This window comes from Alnus glutinosa, chromosome 3 (genome assembly GCF_958979055.1).
Source record: "Alnus glutinosa chromosome 3, dhAlnGlut1.1, whole genome shotgun sequence".
Classification (NCBI taxonomy): domain Eukaryota; kingdom Viridiplantae; phylum Streptophyta; class Magnoliopsida; order Fagales; family Betulaceae; genus Alnus; species Alnus glutinosa.
In genome coordinates this window covers 1,166,964-1,187,236 of record NC_084888.1, presented here as the reverse complement: position 1 = coordinate 1,187,236, position 20,273 = coordinate 1,166,964, and the positions used below count along the sequence as shown (strand labels likewise).

At 34.9% G+C, this 20,273-nt stretch overlaps 1 protein-coding gene across 1 annotated transcript; it reads right to left on the bottom strand.

The window, feature by feature from the left end:
• Positions 1-491: 491 nt before the first annotated feature.
• On the bottom strand, positions 492-13,208 carry LOC133864373 (uncharacterized). The gene is made up of 26 exons (XM_062300679.1): positions 12,921-13,208; positions 12,613-12,774; positions 10,052-10,217; positions 9,799-9,918; positions 9,556-9,689; positions 9,308-9,458; positions 8,161-8,243; positions 7,648-7,746; positions 7,393-7,508; positions 5,137-5,311; positions 4,937-5,047; positions 4,772-4,850; positions 4,489-4,632; positions 4,265-4,378; positions 3,907-4,031; positions 3,741-3,823; positions 3,401-3,525; positions 3,194-3,314; positions 2,977-3,114; positions 2,541-2,637; positions 2,294-2,419; positions 1,694-1,786; positions 1,490-1,595; positions 1,264-1,410; positions 1,101-1,183; positions 492-989 (listed from the first exon to the last, which is right to left on the bottom strand). The coding sequence occupies exons 1-26, from the start codon at positions 13,074-13,076 to the stop codon at positions 852-854; spliced, it is 3,192 nt and encodes a 1,063-aa protein (XP_062156663.1). The 5' UTR covers positions 13,077-13,208; the 3' UTR covers positions 492-851.
• Between the last annotated feature and the right edge of the window lie 7,065 nt (positions 13,209-20,273).

Here is a 20,273-nt window from a genome sequence, read left to right as displayed (position 1 = left end):
CATCAAAAGGAAAAAAAAGAAAGAAAAAACACGCAGCCTCAATAAGTCATTATTGCTTTGGTCGACATGGTTGTCGGTGGAACTTATATTGGAGGGGTGATTTTTGGTACTATATAATGTTCAGATACTTTGCTTTGTTCATTACTATTGCACTGTATCTTTATTACTATTTCAGGTTCCATTACAATTCTAAAATCAACATGAATAGAGATTTTGTTTGTAACTTTGATAGACAAGCAAGTTATGCTGTAAAAAGAGAGATTTACAACGATGCTTTAGAACATATAGTATTGTTAGGAGTACTATAATTTTTACAAGCTGATATAATAGTTCACGTAACACTTAACACATCAATCACTAAAATGTAGACATAGCTCTTACCATAACATTCTGCGTAATACTTATCATGTTAGTCATTAAAATATGAATTTCGTAGGGAGTTGCAGTAAACATTTTTCCATCATTTAGCACATTATATCTTCGACGTAGTATTGCAAATGAACAACCTAGTCACATTCCAAACCATTAATTTATTTTACAAAAGCAATATCCACCAATATTACAAAGGGTTACTTTTTCAACTCTTGCGCGTTGCAGTCACCAGTATACCTAACACAGAAATTTACCTCTTCAACATTCTTCCCAAGCTCACTAAATGGGGGTTTCATTGCAATATTCACCTCACTCCCCAACCCAAAACAGAAAAGAAAAAAATCTCTATACTGCTCAAAACTGTGGTAGCATTAGGAAAATGGGGCGCCACGATTTACCGATAAATTTTTAAAAAAAGAAAGCTAGTTTACAACAACATATTTTTGTGATTTCTGAACTATTAGGCCTTGAGTAGAGGGTTAATTCAGCCGTGGGGACTTCAGGAAATAAATACTCCTCACAAATCCTTTACCAACTTCACCAACAGCTTTTAATACATCAACTGGATCTTTTCCTTCCTCACCCGCTTCCTCACCTGCTTCCTCTCGGCTCCGTTTCTGGAAGTAGAAAATCAATTCAGGGGTCAGGAGATTAAAGTTGATAAGGATGTAAACTATAAACATCATATTATGTTCTTACTAGAATTCAGGAGACGTATTCAAGTATACCTTGGAAGAAAATTTCTCCCACGTTATGCCAATAGCATCACCTCCCAGAGAATCATACCATACCTTGAACATGTCGGAGAACTCTTTCTGCATATGTCCAAAGAAAATGTAAATAAAAAGAAGATCCATTCTTCAAAGATTATCGTCATAGCATTGAAGATACTTGCCTCTAAATCCACAACAAAGCACCTCAATGGATCAAAGTTCACCAAAAGCTTATTTTTCACTTCCTGTGAGCTCCCCTTCAAGTCTCCAGGCAACATGAAGGGATGGAAAAACTTGCTAGCATTCCCACGAGCCACAAGCTTCCCTGCCCAGGATGTATACGTTATGGAAATTACTATCCGAAAAATTCAGCACTGCTAGTGAAAAAGGCGGCAGAAATGTACCTAGGTTTAGTTCAGAAGGAAAGAGAAGACGTTGGGGGTAAGGTAATTTGTCCATGTGGAGAAGAATTACGGCATCATAGTTGTTCAAAGGAGTTCGGAAAAGGCACTGCAAAAGTAAAAAATTCTGCTGTAACAACTCATATACACAAAAACGTAATCCAAGAGCCCTAAGCCAATGAAACGTGAGAAATATTTCAGACTCACCTCCCACTTATAAAAATCAATCTGGTCCTGCAATATGAGTTTGGTCAACAAGTTTGCGCTGCTTCGAGCATAAGCCACCAACCTTTTAAGTTCCTTTTGAGTAAACAATTTCCATATGTCAATAGGGAATAGGACAGGAACACCAGACATAATATATCTAACTCTACTTAGCACATTAAAAAACAAGAACTGGATGCAGGAATATAGGTTTTGAAGTGCCCCTAGTCACAAAGTGTCACCACTGTGCAAGTTCAATGCAATGTTCTCTATAATGCAGCAGTTCCACTTTTGTCTATCATTTACGTATACATAATCTACTAGATGATGCAAAAGAATGTACTCTATGGTTAGATTAAGATTTGCAAAAACCACCCAGATTCTTTCAGAATAGAAAAGAAAAAAAAGAAAAAAAAAAAAAAAAAAAAAAAAAAAACGTATCTTAATGGAAGAGGAACAACCACCAGAAAGTTAAACAATATTATCAATAAGCAGAAGAGTGTAGGGAAAACAGACCCAATCAGTTAGCAAGCAAATCTATGAGAATAAGCTTCATCTTCCAAACATTTATGCAACTAAATTCTATCCAAAGGAACTACTAACCGAAACGTTTGGTGAAAATCTGGTCCATGCCTCAGACGCCTTGTCATAAACTGTACCAAGGAACATCGCCGCACTTACATTTTGTTTGTCTTCTTCGTAAGCTTTCCTACTCAACATGAAGTTATCCTAAAAAAATGATATACTTAATGGCTGTCAAGTGAAAAATATGGTCAAAGATTTTAAGTAGAAATGTACCAAAATAATCATACAATTTTTTGGTATTAATTCACTCAGCTGCAGAACTTACACTTATCTCTTTCTCATCATTTGGGCCCAAATCATTGTTTATGTCAACAACCAAAGCAGAAAAGGTCCAGTCATACTCTGATAGTAATCGCAGGAACCTGTTAATGAAGTTGGCACACATATGACCGAACAACGTGAGGCCCAAGAAGACTGCGTAATAGTTCTTAGATACAATAATCAGACCCATTTATTAAACAACCACATATGGAGCCACCAGAATTCATATTAAACAACATTGAATTCAATGGCATTTGTTTTACTTGTTTCTAATCCAATCCACAACATTGAGTTATATATTAGAAAGTAATGGGAGAAGGGTTCCCTGTAAATCCATTTCATCGTAATTTTTTAAGTTAATCTCCACAATCCCAAGCATGAAAGCATTTAAACAATTCCTAACATTTAACCTGCCTTATAAGCAGGAACAAATACCCAACCTTAGAAATCCAGTTATGCGTGAGCAAGGAGCATTAAATGGTAAAGGCTTTAAAAAGAGGTAAGCAACCAATAGCTCAACTGCCTCTCCTACCAAGCAAGTTGAAAATAGATGCGAAGCAACCCATCGTTTTGCAAGCCTATAAAAGAACCAAACAAGTTATGTGCAGTTAGGGATTAAACTAGAAAGTTAATACAGCATGCAAAATAATTGCTCACCTGACAACTGGCACATATATCGGATAACAACCCTGTAATCCATTAATCATGCTAGAATGCTGACCGCGAACAAAAAGTTTCTTGTCTGCAGAAGTGACCCGCTTAACTTGGTCACTTCCAACTGCAAATTCATTGGTTTCATTAGCCAACATCCAATAGTCTCCCAAGCACACCTGTATATATGTATGTCAGACTCAGAGTTCTTACCTTCCCTTCTCACCAAATTCAGGCCTCTCTCATGCAAAATTTTAAGACGAAATACATATCCAGACATAAAAACATCCACATCATCCTCAGTAGCAGTACATTTCATCCCCCAAGTATTCTGGAGACTGCCATAGCAATATCATTAGATAAATTTTTTAAAAGAATATAGCAATTGTTGCGAAAAAGAAACCATGCCTGATATGACCCCAAGGGATAGATCAATCGGCTGGAGATCACGCCTCATAATGCTGAGGGCACTAGTTCGAATCTCCTCTTGGGGCTAAAAAAATACTTTATCACAAAAAAAAAAAAAAAAAAAAAAAAACCATGCCTGACCCACCTCTCTCCAATTTTAAGGAGGAAAGCAGTTTTAGTTTTCTCAATTGCCAAGTCATCCATCGGCCAATTCCCAGAGCCTTCCAACTACATAAGAGCAAATAATAACTTTCAGAAATTAAACAATAACAATAAATAAAAAAGCATGACTGATCAATAAGAAATCATGCCTGAATCATAACTTCCAGAGGCTGAGTGCAGGATGGTATGAGCTTATGTAGCCTTCGAACATCATCCTTGTCAGTAGTAGCTAGCTGATGAGGTTCAGGAGGGAAGACAGAGGAAAACCTGAAAGCTGTAATTTATGATAAGCACATAGTATTGCTTGTCAGAGGGAGGGCAACTGGCTATAAAAGATAAGCCAAATCAAGATGTTACATTAATTACGAAATAAAGTACCTATAAAAATAATGGGAACCATTATTCTTGATAGAATTTTTTATGAGCTTTTTTAAACAACAAACAAATCTTTAAAATAAAGATAATAAAACATGAAGAATCATTGCTATTCCAGCTGTGAAAAGGTACCTGGGTCTATAGGCTGCACACTAGATACCTTCAAAGGAATGTCTTCTATAAGACGCAGGCGCTTTGATAGAACTTCAAGTGCTCCAAGCAAACTTCCAGAAAATGATATAGGATCTGAAAAAAAAGAAAAGAAAAAAAGTCTTTGCAAGGGATTGAATAGTTGTAAGAGAAAAGAAGAAAAATAATTCACAAAGACCAAAAGTACTTGGTGCCCAATATCATACCACCAACACCATGAAGCAGAGAGAAATCAAGTTGATCCACAATATGCACAATATTCTCCTTTGATAAAGAAAGATGCCGCAGAAGTACATATTCAGCAATTCTTTTCAAAATGAGATGCTTCGTCCACTGCTCACTTTCCCATACTATGAAATTGGGAAAATCATCAGGTTTATCATCTTGACACTTGATCTAAGCCAAACATCTAAAAAAATGCATGAAAATCATCCAGAAGCAACAAAGCTTCATTAACAGTAGGCAATAGTAGCATATTAAACGCCTCACCTGTGCTTTCTGCAATTGTGCCATCTTTAAATCTCCTAAGTTCAGCCTTGTCCCCCCAAAACTTCCGGAATTTGAGAGCCTAGTGCAAATCGTGAATAGAATCAGTGCATATGTCACAACATCAAACCCACCCCCCCCACCCCCCCAAAAAAAAAACTGAAATACCTCCTCCTTATTTTCAGGATTTGGACCAATATCAACCACCCTAAAAGCTTTCTCCAAAGAGCTCACTGAAACTCCAACAAGCAATGGCTCTCTATCAAATATTGACAAGCCCTGGGGTTGCAAGCTCATTAGGATATGTTGATCCAAAACATAACTGATCAATGGAATGAGATATTGAAGTTTAATACTTGATTCCATACATTTTCTATACTTCCTTCTGACAATGTGTTTCTCCAAGTAACACGAATCAACTTTGCCCTATTGCTCAACCCCTGATTCAGAACACTATGTACCTTCTGCTCATATAGTCTCCAACATTCATCATCCAAGCAAAATCCCGATGTATGAACCTCACTTTTTCCCTTCAAGTTCAATCTAAAAAAGCAAAAATGTAAAAGAAAAGGGCAACAAAGACATATTGCAGCGTAAACAATTCCAAGCAAGTGATCACTACGATAGTTTAACGAAGGCAACAAATAGTAACAAGAATGCATTGTGCAAAACATAAAAATTGTTAAGATTCCACCGGAAACTCTATACTTTGACTAGTCAGCAACGAATGTGAAGAAAGACGTGCACATGTTTTATGTTCTTAAGTGCTAATTAGAGTAACATGCTGTGATGTCACAGCTGCTTGTTTCTTATATTAAATATTAATCCCCATAGTTTTCTATAATGCCCCCAACATTATCGATTAACTACCAGCCTGCCTAATTTTTAAAACTTATGTCCAAGCTTTGCAACAGAAATTAATAGAAAATGCATTAAAGAAAGAAGCAAGTGGAAGACCAAAGAATCATTTCCTTGGCTTTGCTAAACTTTGAGGGGGAAATAAACCATGATTTTCCTATTTGAAATTTTTTTCCTCAATTTAAGGCCATAACCTGCATAGAAAAAATAAATGTGCACAACTTTAAGCTGTGACTAAAATGCAGGATCCTATTTGACATCACTCTAGCAAAACGCTGACAATATGTTTAAAGTTCAAATCATGAGCGACGATTTCTCAGGATGATGGCCATCCGACTTCATAGCTTTCTGTTTTAACTGCAATACCAAGATAATTGACTGTAACTAAAAGCATTCTATCTAGAGCAATATGCTAGTCATGTTAAAAAAAAAAGTCGACCATGAGTTTATTTTGTATCCTTGATACAAAACACTCTAGCTTCAAGCAATGCATGTAGACAAAATAATGTATTGCTTTTTTTTAGATTGGTAGGTTACACGTACATACAATGAGTCTTGAACCCAAGACCACACCCTCCACCCAATTCTCACAAGAAGAGCTGACATTTGAGCTAGAGTTCATTAGCAGAATTACATACTCATATGGTAAAATCTACTTTGCTTTTTTGGAAAAACAATATTTACGGGACAGTTACTTTCAACTTGATTAAGGTGCTACATGTCAGTCCATTGCATAAAAATTAGTGTAAATTAACAACATCATAATTGTCACGCAATTATATATCTCTCAAGTAGAAACAAGTAAAACTTGATGCAAAACAAAAAAAAATATGCAGTTTTCAATGGAGCATATTTTTAATAGACCAGTGCATGATTGGGAGGTGGATTTGGTCTTTCCTTTCTTTGAGTTGTATTCTATCAGATTAAGGCAAGGGGATGAGGATAAAATATGTTAGATCCCCTCCAAAGGGTGGAAGTTTGAAGTGAGGTCATTTTATCATGTGTTGTCCATTCCTCCTAGTTCCCCATTTCCCTGGAAGAGTATTTGGACTTTGGATAGTTAAGGCTCCTTCAAGAGTTGTGTTCTTTGTGTAGACGACAGCATTAACGAAAATATTGACTTTTGATAACCTAAGGAAGATGAACGTGATGGTGGTGGATAGGTGTTGTATGTGCAAGAGTGTCAAGAAAATTATGGAGCTTGCTCTTCCGTATTTTTGGTATTGGTTGGGTAATGCCTAGAAGGGTAATAGAGTTGTTGGCTACTTAGAGGTTAGTTAGGAAGTCATAACATTTTGAAAGTTTGAAGGATGGCACCTTTTTGCTTAATGTGGAGTATTTGGAGAGAGCAGAATGTAAAGACATTTGAAGCTCGCAAGATTTTGATGGTAGAGCTAAAAAATGTTATGTTCAAATCCCCATAAACATGGATAGCAGCGTATAATAGTCTACATTTTTCTACTTTTTCTATTTTTTGGACTTATGTTCTTCTTTTCTCCCTAATACAGGGTTTCTCTTATATACATCACTTGTACTAGGATTGCACCCCTCTGTACTTTCTAATGAGATTGAATTACTTATCGGAGGAAAAAAAAAACAAAAAAAAAAGAACAAATAAACTTTCCAGCACAAGATTTTAATTGAACTATTCACTCACAAATAGGAACGTCTAGAAAGTATAATTCATTTCTACATTCCATCTTCGAACAAGTCCTCTATGAATAAATAAATGACAACCATTACAGATATTAGTTGTAAAATTTTACCTTATGCAATAGTCATATTTAGCAGCAAAGTCAACCTTGGTCATAAAAATCTCCTCAAATCCACCATCTTTGCATTTCTCTATGCATTTAAGTGTCAGTGCAGCTTCATCTTGGAGCTGAAATGGTGAAAAAAAAGTATATACAGATGTTTCATCAAATAAGTCCAATGTGATTCAAAAAGAAGATGTTAAAAATAAATTCAAGTCTTTAATGTAATAGACATGGATCAGAAATTAGTTTCCTGGTAAACAATACCTCCATGAAACCATTTCCTGACACACGGAAAGCTAGATTGAAGGGTGCTGATGGATGACATATAACAACTGGAAACGTTTCTTTGTATGGCATCCTTTCCTGCAACTCCAAGGTTCATAATTACATATATACAAGCAATAGAAAAATGTGGAAATACAAAAGAAAAGGCAATATTTAATTTTTTTCACATGATCAGACACATCAAAAGCCTACAGCCTACATCACGCACCTATTTTCTTCCAAGCTTCAAGGTCAACAATATACCAGAAGATAATTTGGCTCATAGTAACACTAATAGGCCTAAACTAAACTATAGTTTGCCTTCCTATAATGGCAGCTTTGGTTTTTATTTATCTTAAGTGATCAATCTTTGGAAAACGAACAAAAAAAAAAAACAGATACAAGAGATTATTCATAATGTGCATGACAAAGGTATGTAAAGCATAGAAAAAAATAACTAGTAAAAAATGAAAATCATAATTTAAATTCATGTAGAGTCGGTAAGCAGCGGACCTCCTTTGGAATATCCTTCTGGCCTTCCTGCATGAAGTAAAGCCCATAGTCCCATAATCCTTTTTTCTTTTTTGATTGGGTGGCTGCAAACAAGTTAACATACATTATTGTGGCAAAAATGTACTACCTGACATTAAATTGCACCCCAAAGAGCCACTTTTTATTAACAACAACACCAACAATGTGAACTTCCTTTAGATGAATAAATCAATCCTAAACATTCACAATTATAGTACTTAATTTGTATTGCAAATTGGCACTTTCAAACCATCTTTTCTATATTGTTCCTCCCATATTGACCATGTGCAGTAACTACGATGAATGATATTAACCTCGTTAGACAACACTTTTTGGGGATGCTTTTTCCTTTTTAGTAAAAATGAAACGGAATTAACAAACAACTTCAAACACAAAATATTCACAAAACACTCAAAACTACTCTCTTTTATGTCACATCAGAACACTTTTTCAAAAGGAAAAAAAAAACCCTCTAAAAAGTTTTATCAATCGAACCCATTGCTTTTTCGATTTTATTGCAAAAAAGAGAACCACCTAAAGTACAACACAAATAAACACTTTATAGGCTAGTTGACCGTCTTCAATAACTGTGGTTATTGGAATTTTCTTTTTATTTTTTTTCTCCCCATTTTGTTTTCCCGGAAAAGCAATTAACTGGTCCAAGAGTTCAACCTAGTTAAAAACTGAAACAGAAAAGAAAAACTACTATCAAGAATTCATAAAATAAAATATCAGAAAAGATGATACAAAATGTATCAGGTTTGACTGACAAATTGTCCACTATGGCAACAAATTCAAATTCCTTTAGCCCGGATTGACAAAAGAAAAAGCTTCTTTTCTCTTATAGTTTACCATTTAACTTGTCCAAGACCGTTTGCTTGAACAAGGATACTTATTGGACCACTATCCTCACCAATAGTAAGCACCACTTGCCCTTGATAGAAATTACAGTTAGACCATTGCACCGCATAAAATACATGATGTTAAATTCTACAATTAAAATGGACCATAATCTCATAGCTTCAGGTTCAATTGTTGAATGCATTTTGACAGTGCATAAAAAACAACCATTACAAATATAAATTAGAGTTTAAAAAACTATAAGGGAAAAAAGAAAAACTAAATATACCAATGAAGCTCAATGTAACACGAAATATCTCCATTGCCTTCATAGAATTGTTAATCCTGTCCCGACTTGCAAGGTATGACAATATAACAGAAATTAGGAATCCATTTAGGCAATCATGAACATATATCGAACTTCTCTGCCGAGCCCAAACCTACATCAGTAAAACAAACTCTTATTTCCATATCCCAGTATAAGGCTACTAAATAACTTGTTAAAATGACCACGACCACGATAATCTGGAATTATACCTTCAGCAAAATTGAAGCCTCTCCTAGCCCCTTCCATTCAAGAAAATTTTGCTTAATAAATTCTGCACTATCCTCTAAAAACATGTCTTCCAAAATACTACTATTGTACTTTGGTGTAGGCTGAGGAATACTCCCTTAAATAATTTTTTTTCAAAAAAGAAAAGAAAAGAAATAGTCAGCAGTTTAGGTAAAGACATCACCAAACATCTCCAAGACAATAAAATACAACTGAACATAACATACCACCATCATTCAGAGCACGGACATTATTCCGCCTTAGGTTCAACTTCTTGATGGTAAACAGGGATTTTGCTGTAGGGATTATCCTTACAAAAAATGCAGGAACTTCAGCAAGCTCCCCAGCTGCAATACCAATAATATTTCAGTCCAAAATTCCAAGAACGGTGCAGCAGTGAAACATTTTCTAATCACCTGAATCAAGTAAATGCAAGAATAAAAAACAATACTTAAAAGTTAATACTACAGAAAAACAAACCAGGATAGATAAGCAATACAGGTTTTCGGGCCTCGTTTTGTAGGGTAGACCATTCAACCTTACGAACTAATGAAGAAAACTTCAAGTAATTCTTGATTATACAAAGGTATAGGCACCTTTTGGCGTGGTACCGATAATTCAAATAATCTTTCTCAAGGAAACATTCCTGTAAGAAACGAAACTTTGTAATAAAAATAGTAATATGCTTATATTGACAAATATAACAATCTATATCATATATACTAAAGTCGAATAAGCAGATTTTGTAACTACCATCTGGTTAATTAGTACCCAAGAAATTCTGTAACTTACTATCTCTTAGCTTTAATACTTTTAATAACGTAGTGGATAGCAAGAAAGATGAAGAATAAAGCAACAACGTCTTCTATTCGAAGGAACAAGTTAACAAGTAGCTTAGAAAAACAAATAAACTGGAAATTTTCACTAAAATTCCAATACTTCATTCTCAAAGTTCATTTGCAACACATCCATCGGCCTTCTTATAACATTTTTTTTTATAAGCAAATTTAGTCTTATTGAAAGCGTAAGGCGCCCCTAAGTACACTCAAAGTATACTCCATTGTGTTTGATGTGGTGTGTATGGAGGGAACGGAATGCACGCTGTTTTGAAGATTGTGAGACTAGTTTAATGAACTTGAAGAAGTTAGTGATGCAAACGTTATTTTTGTGGAGAAAGAAACTACAGTCTATATCTGAGTGTTCTTATTCTGAATTTCTAGATAGGTGTTCTCTTTTTTCTTTAAATTATGGGTCTCATGTATACTTCCTGTGTACTGTGGATTGCGTCCCTCTGCGCTTTTCTAATATACATTACTTATAAAAAAAAAGTACACTCAAAGTATACAAAAAAAACACCTAACTATGAATAGAAAAACGAAAAAGGAAATCAGCAAAGCTTAATCGACAATGGGGACAAAAAAACCACCATCCAAAGATACAGCGTATGAAAAAACAAAGCTAAAATATCCTCCATGGAACCCTCCACATCTTCTTATAACATCAACCTAAAGCACCTAAAGATGGAAATTAAAACCTAAAGAATTAAGTAAATCATCTAAAAAGGAAAACATTACAAAAGATTAAATCTTAATAGGCAATAAAATCAACTAAAGATGGAAAGACTAAATAAAAATGACCAAGTCCTAATCTTTATGGAAATTATTGATGCTAAGATTAATGCTAAATAATGAAGAAATTTGGTAGGCATTGTGATCAATCAGGGAGAAGTTCCCATATGTGCATTGCCCCCCAAACCTATAGTAAATCAAATGATATTGATTGTTGGGATTTTCGCACATTCATTTTTGGTCGATTGCTTAATTTATGCACATTCCTATACCTTTTTGTTTGTCACAATCGTACTCCCGTAGGAACAGGAGTGCAACCGAGCAATTCTGCCAAGACTCCACAGACAACTGGTTTTAACCCCGTTGGAACGAGATGCGGCCGGTTGAGTTGGCCTGGCCTACTGAAAGCCCCCAACCACACACTTCTTAGAACATGGTGCGATTAGGCTATTATTCCCATACTTCTGAATGTAACAGTCGCAATCTTGTTCGAACGTGGGTGCAATCAGGCTATTCTGCCTCTACCTAGAATTCATCACGCATCATTTAATGTCAACACTAAAGATTGAAAGCATATCCCTTCCCTCCCAACAACTACTTTAGCACTGCATTAAGACAGTTTAGGGACCATCCTGTAATCAATGTACTCAAATACGATCAATTGCTTGATACTCTATAAAAACCTATCTTCTCAGGGAAATTACCACTAGATATATAATTCAAGGAGAATGATATCTTCTCAAGGAAATTACCGCTAGATATATAAGTCAAGGAGAATGACCTAATACCGGTCCTCATACACTACTTTGACCCTAGATGAGTCACCACATCACCCATCAATTACACATATTCCACCCATCTTCATGACATAAAGCACTTATTCTCTCATTTTGGTCCTAATTGGTGCTAAACCCATCTTATGACAGGTGTATTCATGTCTAACTTAATAAAAGCATGGTCCTAATAGCACAAAGCTTCTTCTTTTTCACCACCGTAAGCTGATATATATATATACACATAACCCTATCCACTATGAAACAGCATCTATCCTAATAATAACACGAATCCTGTTCATTTGACCATGTCTAAGCTAAGAAACAGTTACACTTCCACATACGCTAGATCAGTTAAATCATATAAAACTGATTCGACTAACATTGCTACAGCATAATGGCCTCAAAATGGATGAACTTACCAAACTCACACTGAAAACAATTAAGAATAGCAGAAAATCACAAACTTAATCATCCAAGTTCTTCAGGATTTCTTTTTTCGCTAAATCCCAACTTCTAATGTTATAGTAATATTGACAACCTCCTAAATCCAGACCTCAGTCACTAGCACTAAAAAAAACCGTACCCACCGCATAATGCTAAACCCGACATATCTATCGACGAAACCATAGACACTCACTTATATATATAGGCACACACACATATATGTATACATACAGGAGATTAGCCATGTGAGTACCTTTGGCAACCGAATAAAAAGATCTACATTTACATCAGGCTTTGCAATGCACTGTATCGCATAGCTCCCACCAATTTCAATAGATTTTGGCTTCTTAAACTTGAACTCAACTTTATCCGCACCAATGTCTCTGACAAACCCAGGAGCTTCATCCCCTGTCACCTGCTCATTGTTAATCAATCACTACCAGTAAGTTCAACGAGTACCTATCAAATTCCAACAAACAAAGGGGAGACAAAAAAACTGAATTCAAAGTTTTCCATTTTCTCAGTAACCAAACAGAGGATGGGCCTTAAGGTTTGGGAAACCTTCAAGTCTTCGGGAATTTTATCGATGGCGTCTTTGATAGCCGAAACGGTGTCGTCGACGAGCTTCGTGAAGGCAGGCGAGTGGTCGAGCCGGACCTCCTTCAGGAACTCCCTTACTTTCAAGTCCATGGAGTTTGTGAATGCATCAGGCTCCATTGCTCTTCGCTCGTTTCCGCTACGTAGTAACGGTTTCGGGGGGGCGAAACAAAGGAAATCAGGGTTTTACCAAGAATTAGGGTTTAACAGAAACGAGGTGGGGAAGAGAGGCCTGGATGTTCAAGGCCCAAAGTCATTTCTCACCCCTATTCCTACAAACTCTGGGCTGCGCTTTAAGTCCAGGGAACATTTAATACTTTATTCCTCTTTAAATAGTCGATTTCTTGTTTTTTAGACTTTTTATTTTTTATTTAAAAAAAAAAAAAAAAAAAAAAAAAAAAAAAAAAACCTCTATTATAATTCTTTAGGCGTTCTACTACGAGTAATGCAACAAATACTTACATTTTACTTTCTCTTTTCTGTTAAAAAAGATAAAAAAAATAAATCTATCTGCATCTTCTTATGGTCACGCCACTCCTAATCTCTACAAATTAGATAGATTTGATGACTACGACTACCAAATCGAAGAGATTGGGAGGCCTAGCCACCAAATTGCACATCAGGATCGGTGCAACTCATCCCGATTGCTCTGCATGGGATCGTGCCACTCCCAAGGGGGTAGTTGGTCACCCACAAGAGAGGTTGGATAAATTTTTTTAAAAAGTTCATAAAATTGATATAACAAAATACAAAATATTTAATTTAAAAATGATAAATAAAATTTGAAGAATTATATATAACGGAATATATTAAAAAAAAAATCCAGAGGATCCTGATCTTGACACTTCGATGCACCCAAGTGAAGTTCAATATTTGGTTACACAAATTCTGTAGTCTTTGGGATTTTAGAATCCAGCCATAACAGCTTCCCCCAATTAGCACCCGGGCAAGCAGGCCCAATAGTCTACTTCATTGTGAACTTTGCTAAGGCTAAAAGTCCCAACAAAAAACCTGGGGAAGCCCAGACCAATTGAAAAAGAAAAGAAAAAGGAAAAACAAAACAAAAGCAGCTACAAATTAAAAGGAGTCAAAATTGTGTCACTACCTTTCTTTTCTTTTCTTTTCTTTTCTTTTTGTGAAATTCTGACTTCAACAATACTGTACGATCATTTATGTTTATTCAAATAGTAAAAATACAGTCGTTTGGGCATATGGCATTACATAAAATGGATATACTTTTCTCAAATCTTATCAATATTCACATTACACATCAAAACACTTTTTCAAATTAAAAATAAAATAAAAAATACTTGCAAAACACATTAACAAACAACCTCAAACTTTAAGAAGAGGAGAATTACCAAATTATAATACTGCAAAAATTTTTAACATAACTTAAATAAACAAGCAGCTAAGAATTTGTTTTACCCATAACTTAGATTGTTTTCTTTCTTTTTAACTCTACAACTATACAGTCAAGACTCGACTGTAATTTAATTTCTTTCTATGGATGAATCTTATCAACAACCACTCAAGGAAGAATCAAGATCTTCTTCATTTCAAGTAAAATGATTAAAACTTGTTTTCCATCAAAATTTTCTTTTGGTATATATGTACATGATGTAACATCATTTAAAACTTTAAATAATGTGGCAACACATACATCATCAATTAGATTTGTAAAATTTAATAATGTAGTGCTACATACTACATTCCCATCTCAATGGACTAATGGTGATAATGCCCATCAACCCTTATTAAAATAAATAAATTTAAGGACTAACGGACACTACCACATCAGCTACTAGGAGGAAGCTAGGTGTATTATTTAGGATGTCTCGGACATTAATCATGAACCATGTATAAGGAGTAATTTGTGAAAAACGAAAAATAGATAAAAGGTGGTGTTCCTACGAGCTAATTAAGTTGCAAAATACCACCAAGATGGTAGTTGAGTTGGTAAAGCAGCAGGGGATAGGGTTAAACTCTCCCCTCCTTTATTCTTAGTAGTTATGAGTTCGAACTCCCTTGCAGTAGTAGTCCACGAACCAACTGCTACTAAGAAGGGGGTTTACCAACTTACATTTTGGTGGGGTTGTAGTGATGAACTCACCTTTCAAGGTAATAGCTATGGTTCAAATCGAACATTCCACAACGGGTGGGAACCTCGATGATCATGCTCAATGAGGATAATTACACTGGTCACCCCTTCCAGCCTTTTTAATTAAAAAATAAAAAATTAAGTTGCAAAATGATTAAGTATATATAATAAATTATATTACAACCCACATTTTTATCTTACTACTATCTTACCTTGCTAACATGGCAGTTAATAAAAAAAAAAAAAAAAAAACGTTGGCCACATCAATAATAAACTACAATTCTAGATGGATGGTACCTTACAATTAAACAAAGTTGTGAACACAAGCAAGAGGTCCCAATGCCCCCATCATGAAGTAAAGAATTCAATCCCAGAAATCTGTTTTCTTTGCCCTCATCATAAGGTCCAAAAGAGATTCAAAGTATACGACGAAAGATCTTTGGATAGGGGAGAAAGCATGGGGTAGGGCAAAGGACATGTAGGAGACTAGATCCAAGGCCAGCAATAGTATGATACTACTCCCCGATTTCGGGCAAACTGGCATGTCGGTGGATTTATTTACCTAATTGACCGTCTTTCCTTAACGATGCGAAATCAGGTTCTTCGGATGTTGAATGATGATTAATTATCGATACTCCGAAATTAATCCACTTGCTCTTTAAAAAAGGAACCCAATACAACGTCCTTAAACATGAGATTGTTAAAAGTTCACTTGTTCCAAAATATGCATTCATTTATCTCATATTTTAATTAAATATTCTACGTGTTAGACTTACTTATTAAAAGAGAGTTTGTGCCCACACGTGAAGGGGAGTGTTAAAGTATTGATCAAGTGATTAAATTTATTCTTTCCTATCAGCTTAAACTTTTAGGATAAGTGATGATTTTTAACGGGGATCGATGACCAATGCTGGGATAAAATTGGCAGTGGACAGGGACAGAGATCCCAACAGTTTTGGTATCCGTATTACTAACAATTTAGATAGTAAATATAAAAGAGTTTTTACGGAATTAACATGCAACTGAATCCCATAAAGACGCAATACTCTCTCACATTTCTAACCATCCGAACAGAAAATTACAAAGACCGGTTGATATGGATCCAATGGATAATTAATAGTCCATAGTTGGTAAATATGAAGGAGCATTCCCTATAGAATTTACGTGTTTAAGTAAATTTTGAGCGGCCCACCTTCTCGTGCAGTTGAATTTTATAAAAATTCTCTCGTATTTATTGTAATTTGAACATAAAATTCGTAAGACTGGATATAGATCCAGTAAATAATTAATTAAGAGTGCTGTAAGGAGATACTATACCTTTTATTGTAAATTTTTATTATAAATAGATGTAAAATTTATGATCGGTAAAACGATTAAACTTAAAAATCTCTTATTTCTAGAGAAGTTTCACTTGAAAATGGTGGCTAGAAGCCTAGCCTAGAATAGCCAAGTCCAAGCAATTGCTACCTCACTGTGGCTAGCGGGAGGTTAATGAAGTACTGTTACTAGCCACTGTTAGTCCCGTAAATGCTTACGGAAGAAAACAGGTACGATGTAGTTCAGCAAGGTACCTACTACCTACGACCTTATGCCCAGTGCCCACATCTTGAAACACGTATTTGAGATAGACCAATTATTGTACCTTATTGAATGTTACTAAACTTCATATGTACATCCACCGATTCAAATAGTATCTTTTTTTTTTTTTTCTTCCCTGAGCCACGTACCCTTTATCAGTCTTACATTAATTGTATGGCCACTAACTCTTACCAAGGACTTTTTTATAAAAAAAAAAAAAAAACAGTGCTTTTTCTTCATTTATGAGAAATACTTCTTAGAAGGGTTACACTACCTGAAAAATTACTGAAGATAATTGACTACGAAACAAGAGACAACTTCAATTCACATCCCATAAAATTAGGTTGTTCCAATTTTTCTTAAGAAAAGGGGGTTTTCTCGTTACGGAGCTTACATTCCTCGTAACATTCTTAGTAGATTTGTTAAAATGGATCAAAATGAGTCCCAACAGCTTTATTAATTTGAAAAAAAAAATGGTGAAAAAAACAAAAGAAAAGAAAAGAAATTTATAAGTGATCGAACAATATTTATCAATAATAGTGAAAATTTTTCACTCACCAAAACAATAAAAAAAAAACTCTATTTTTTTTTTTTTTTACTTTCTTTCTCATGCATTACACACAGTCTCTCTATTGAGAAATGTTATTTAAATGAAATAGTAACAGTAGATATCTAAAATTGTGAGAATGTTTTAAAAAAGTGGATAGTTAAAATAAATAAAATTGGTTTAGTTATTTTTACTAGTAAAATTTGATGAGGTTATTAAGAATACTCTCAAGTAGTTAGGCCAGATATTTTAAACGGTCTAGAATAGATGAATTTGAACATCTATATATTCTCTTATATTATTTAAATTTTTGTGAAATTGGAACATACATAATTAAAGTATATCATAATTCAACAACTTTGACTATATTTGTTAATGGTTTTGTTTGATGGTTTCAAATCTTTTTATTTATTTCATGTCAAAATATATTTAAATTTTTGTGAAATTGGAACATACATAATTAAAGTATATTATAATTCAACAACTTTGACTATATTTGTTAATGGTTTTGTTTGATGGTTTCAAATCTTTTTATTTATTTCATGTCAAAATATATTTAAATTTTTGTGAAATTGGAACATACATAATTAAAGTATATTATAATTCAACAACTTTGGCTAATTTGTTAATGGTTTTGTTTGATGATTTCAAATCTTTTTATTTATTTTATGTCAAAATATCTATATTTTAATTTTTTTTTTTTAAAAAAAAACCAAGTATATATATTAACAACAAACGTACCATTAATGTTTTAAGAATGTTACAAAACGTTCAAAAGTTCCTGACCCAGGGGAGAGAGAGAGAGAGAGAGAGAGAGAAGTAATTCCGTTGGCTATAGGGCTAAAGGAGTTATAGACCTCCTTAGAGGAGACAATTAGGGGTTACAGTGTCCCTTAGGTCATCACACTGACAATAAGTTATCTTTCATATATAGGACGGCTTATTACGTAGAGGCTTCTCCTACAACCCCTTTTCTAAACGCTGGTCCACTAGTTTCTCATTTCGCTTTTTCTTTTCTCCACCCCCACTTAAATATTACTACTTTACCATCGCCTGGCAAATCTCAGTCAACACAAAATCACTAGACCAATCCCAGAGCACCCTGTAAATTATAAAAATAAAAAATGTATAAGAAAGAGGAGAGAGAGAGAGAGAGAGACAAACATTCCAGTTGTATCTTGTTGCTTTTGAGGAATGCATGTTTTATGTCTTCCAAAGCTTGTTAATTATTTCATGCCTCTAGGGCTTGTTTAACACATTTGCTTGCTTGCTTGCATGCATGCATGCAAAGGAAATCTCTCCACGAAGCCCACGTGGCACCTTGATTAGCGATAATGCAATTGTTGTTTATGGTTTTATAGGCAGCAGAGATACGATCTTGCTGCTTAAACCTTGGAAAAGTGGAACCAAAGCAACCGGGTCCCACCAAATCCAACGAGCCACATAACATCATGATTAAGGGAGCACCTCAAAATGCGTCTATAGTGGGTGTGAGGCGGTGAACCTTAATTATTTTCGTTGGTTTTGTATGATTAAGCAAATCCCAGAGTTTCATTAAAAAGAATATAATTAGATTCTCATTAATTACAAGGATTTGTGGGCATTAGAGCACCCACCTAAACTCCACCACCATCCTCCATAGAGCGTGTCAAACACCGCCGCTACATGGGTTGGAAAGTTTAAAAAGAAAAACTTTAATTTGTTCCTTGAGCACACTGAAGAGGGTAAGACTCACGTGGAACAAGGTCGCGTAGGGATGGGAGAAGACTAGAAGTGCATGTGGAAGGGCAATGCAACGCTGTGTCTTGGGCTAAACGTAGTTTGCTCGTAGTTCACAAAGCGAATAGAGAGCATCTTTTGGAAAGCGGTGGTCGTCCCGTTTGTCGAACTGTGGCTCACCAATCTCTAGACGATCTGATTCTCTCTCTCTTGATGTTTTTTGAATCTTTTGATCGAATGGGGACGATATTCCAGAGGAGGTTGTTCGGGCTTGGCCATGATGAATGTGGGGTCACTTTTTTTTTTTTTTTACTGTTTGTATATATATATACATATATATTTTTTTGGTTTTAATTTAGTATATTTTTTAAAACATTTTTGACCTTTTCTTTTTTGTGTTTCTCTATCTTTGACCCAATACAGATCTCTCTCTCTCACGCTAAGCCAAGAAGAAACAGTTGTTGCTTTGATGATTGCAGAGTATCACATTAGATACCTTTATCTCTCTCTCTCTCTTTACCTTTTTCATTTCTCTCTGATCAAAATCTCCGGATCTTCTACTATTACTACTGCGACTACCCACCAAAAGCTACCATTGCTGTGATGGGTTTCGGATTCGGGACTTGAGGTGATTATCATGACGAATTGGCTTTGTTTGGTTCACGTGATTCCCACGGTACGGCTACTGGTTGTAGTAAGCTCAAAACTGGCTGTTATTGTTGTTGTTGTTTTGGAGATTTGACGGATTGGACTCCCTAAGTCCCTATAACAACTTACGGAGTGGGCTATGTACTAACAGAGTAGTGGTCATTGTTCTGTTGAAAAATATTACAACGTCACACATGAAATAATTGCTAATTCCAAGCGCCCCAAAGCGCGTCCAACTGAACTCCTTTTTTTTTTCTTTTTTTCTTTTTTTCTTTTTATTTTTCAATAGAGAGTACCCATAAGTTAAGTTTGCACAGATCGATTTAAACCATCTTGCACGTGAATCATTTTGGATGAACATATAGATTTCACATGAGTTCAACAAAATCCTAGTTTCAAGTATATGCTTTTCAACAAGTATTAACTTCAACTCAAGACCAACCATTCAAATCCATGAGTTCCAACAAGCATAAATTGCAAAAGTCCCTCATTCGAAGTTCGTAATTTAAGATGAAATAAGAGCAAATTATGGTGTCAAAATTTGAATTTACGACATTTATTATAACATTAAGTTAAGTTATCCCTTATCTTAAATTTAAACTAATAAAAAATCATGTAAATTCAATAAAAGCTAGCTATCTCACATTTATTATTAAAATTACTAGTCATAAATAGTTAAATATCTCTCTTAGAGCATAACTTCTTTACACGTGGTTCCTTAATG

Excerpts from the sequence above, each read along its gene's own strand:
- LOC133864373 (XM_062300679.1), bottom strand. The coding sequence starts at position 13,076 with ATGGAGCCTGATGCATTCACAAACTCCATGGACTTGAAAGTAAGGGAG. Across the intron at positions 4,633-4,771 it reads CACAATTGCAGAAAGCACAG|TATGGGAAAGTGAGCAGTGG; the intron begins GTGAGGCGTTTA and ends CCAATTTCATAG. Across the intron at positions 3,526-3,740 it reads CTCCTTAAAATTGGAGAGAG|TCTCCAGAATACTTGGGGGA; the intron begins GTGGGTCAGGCA and ends TTGCTATGGCAG.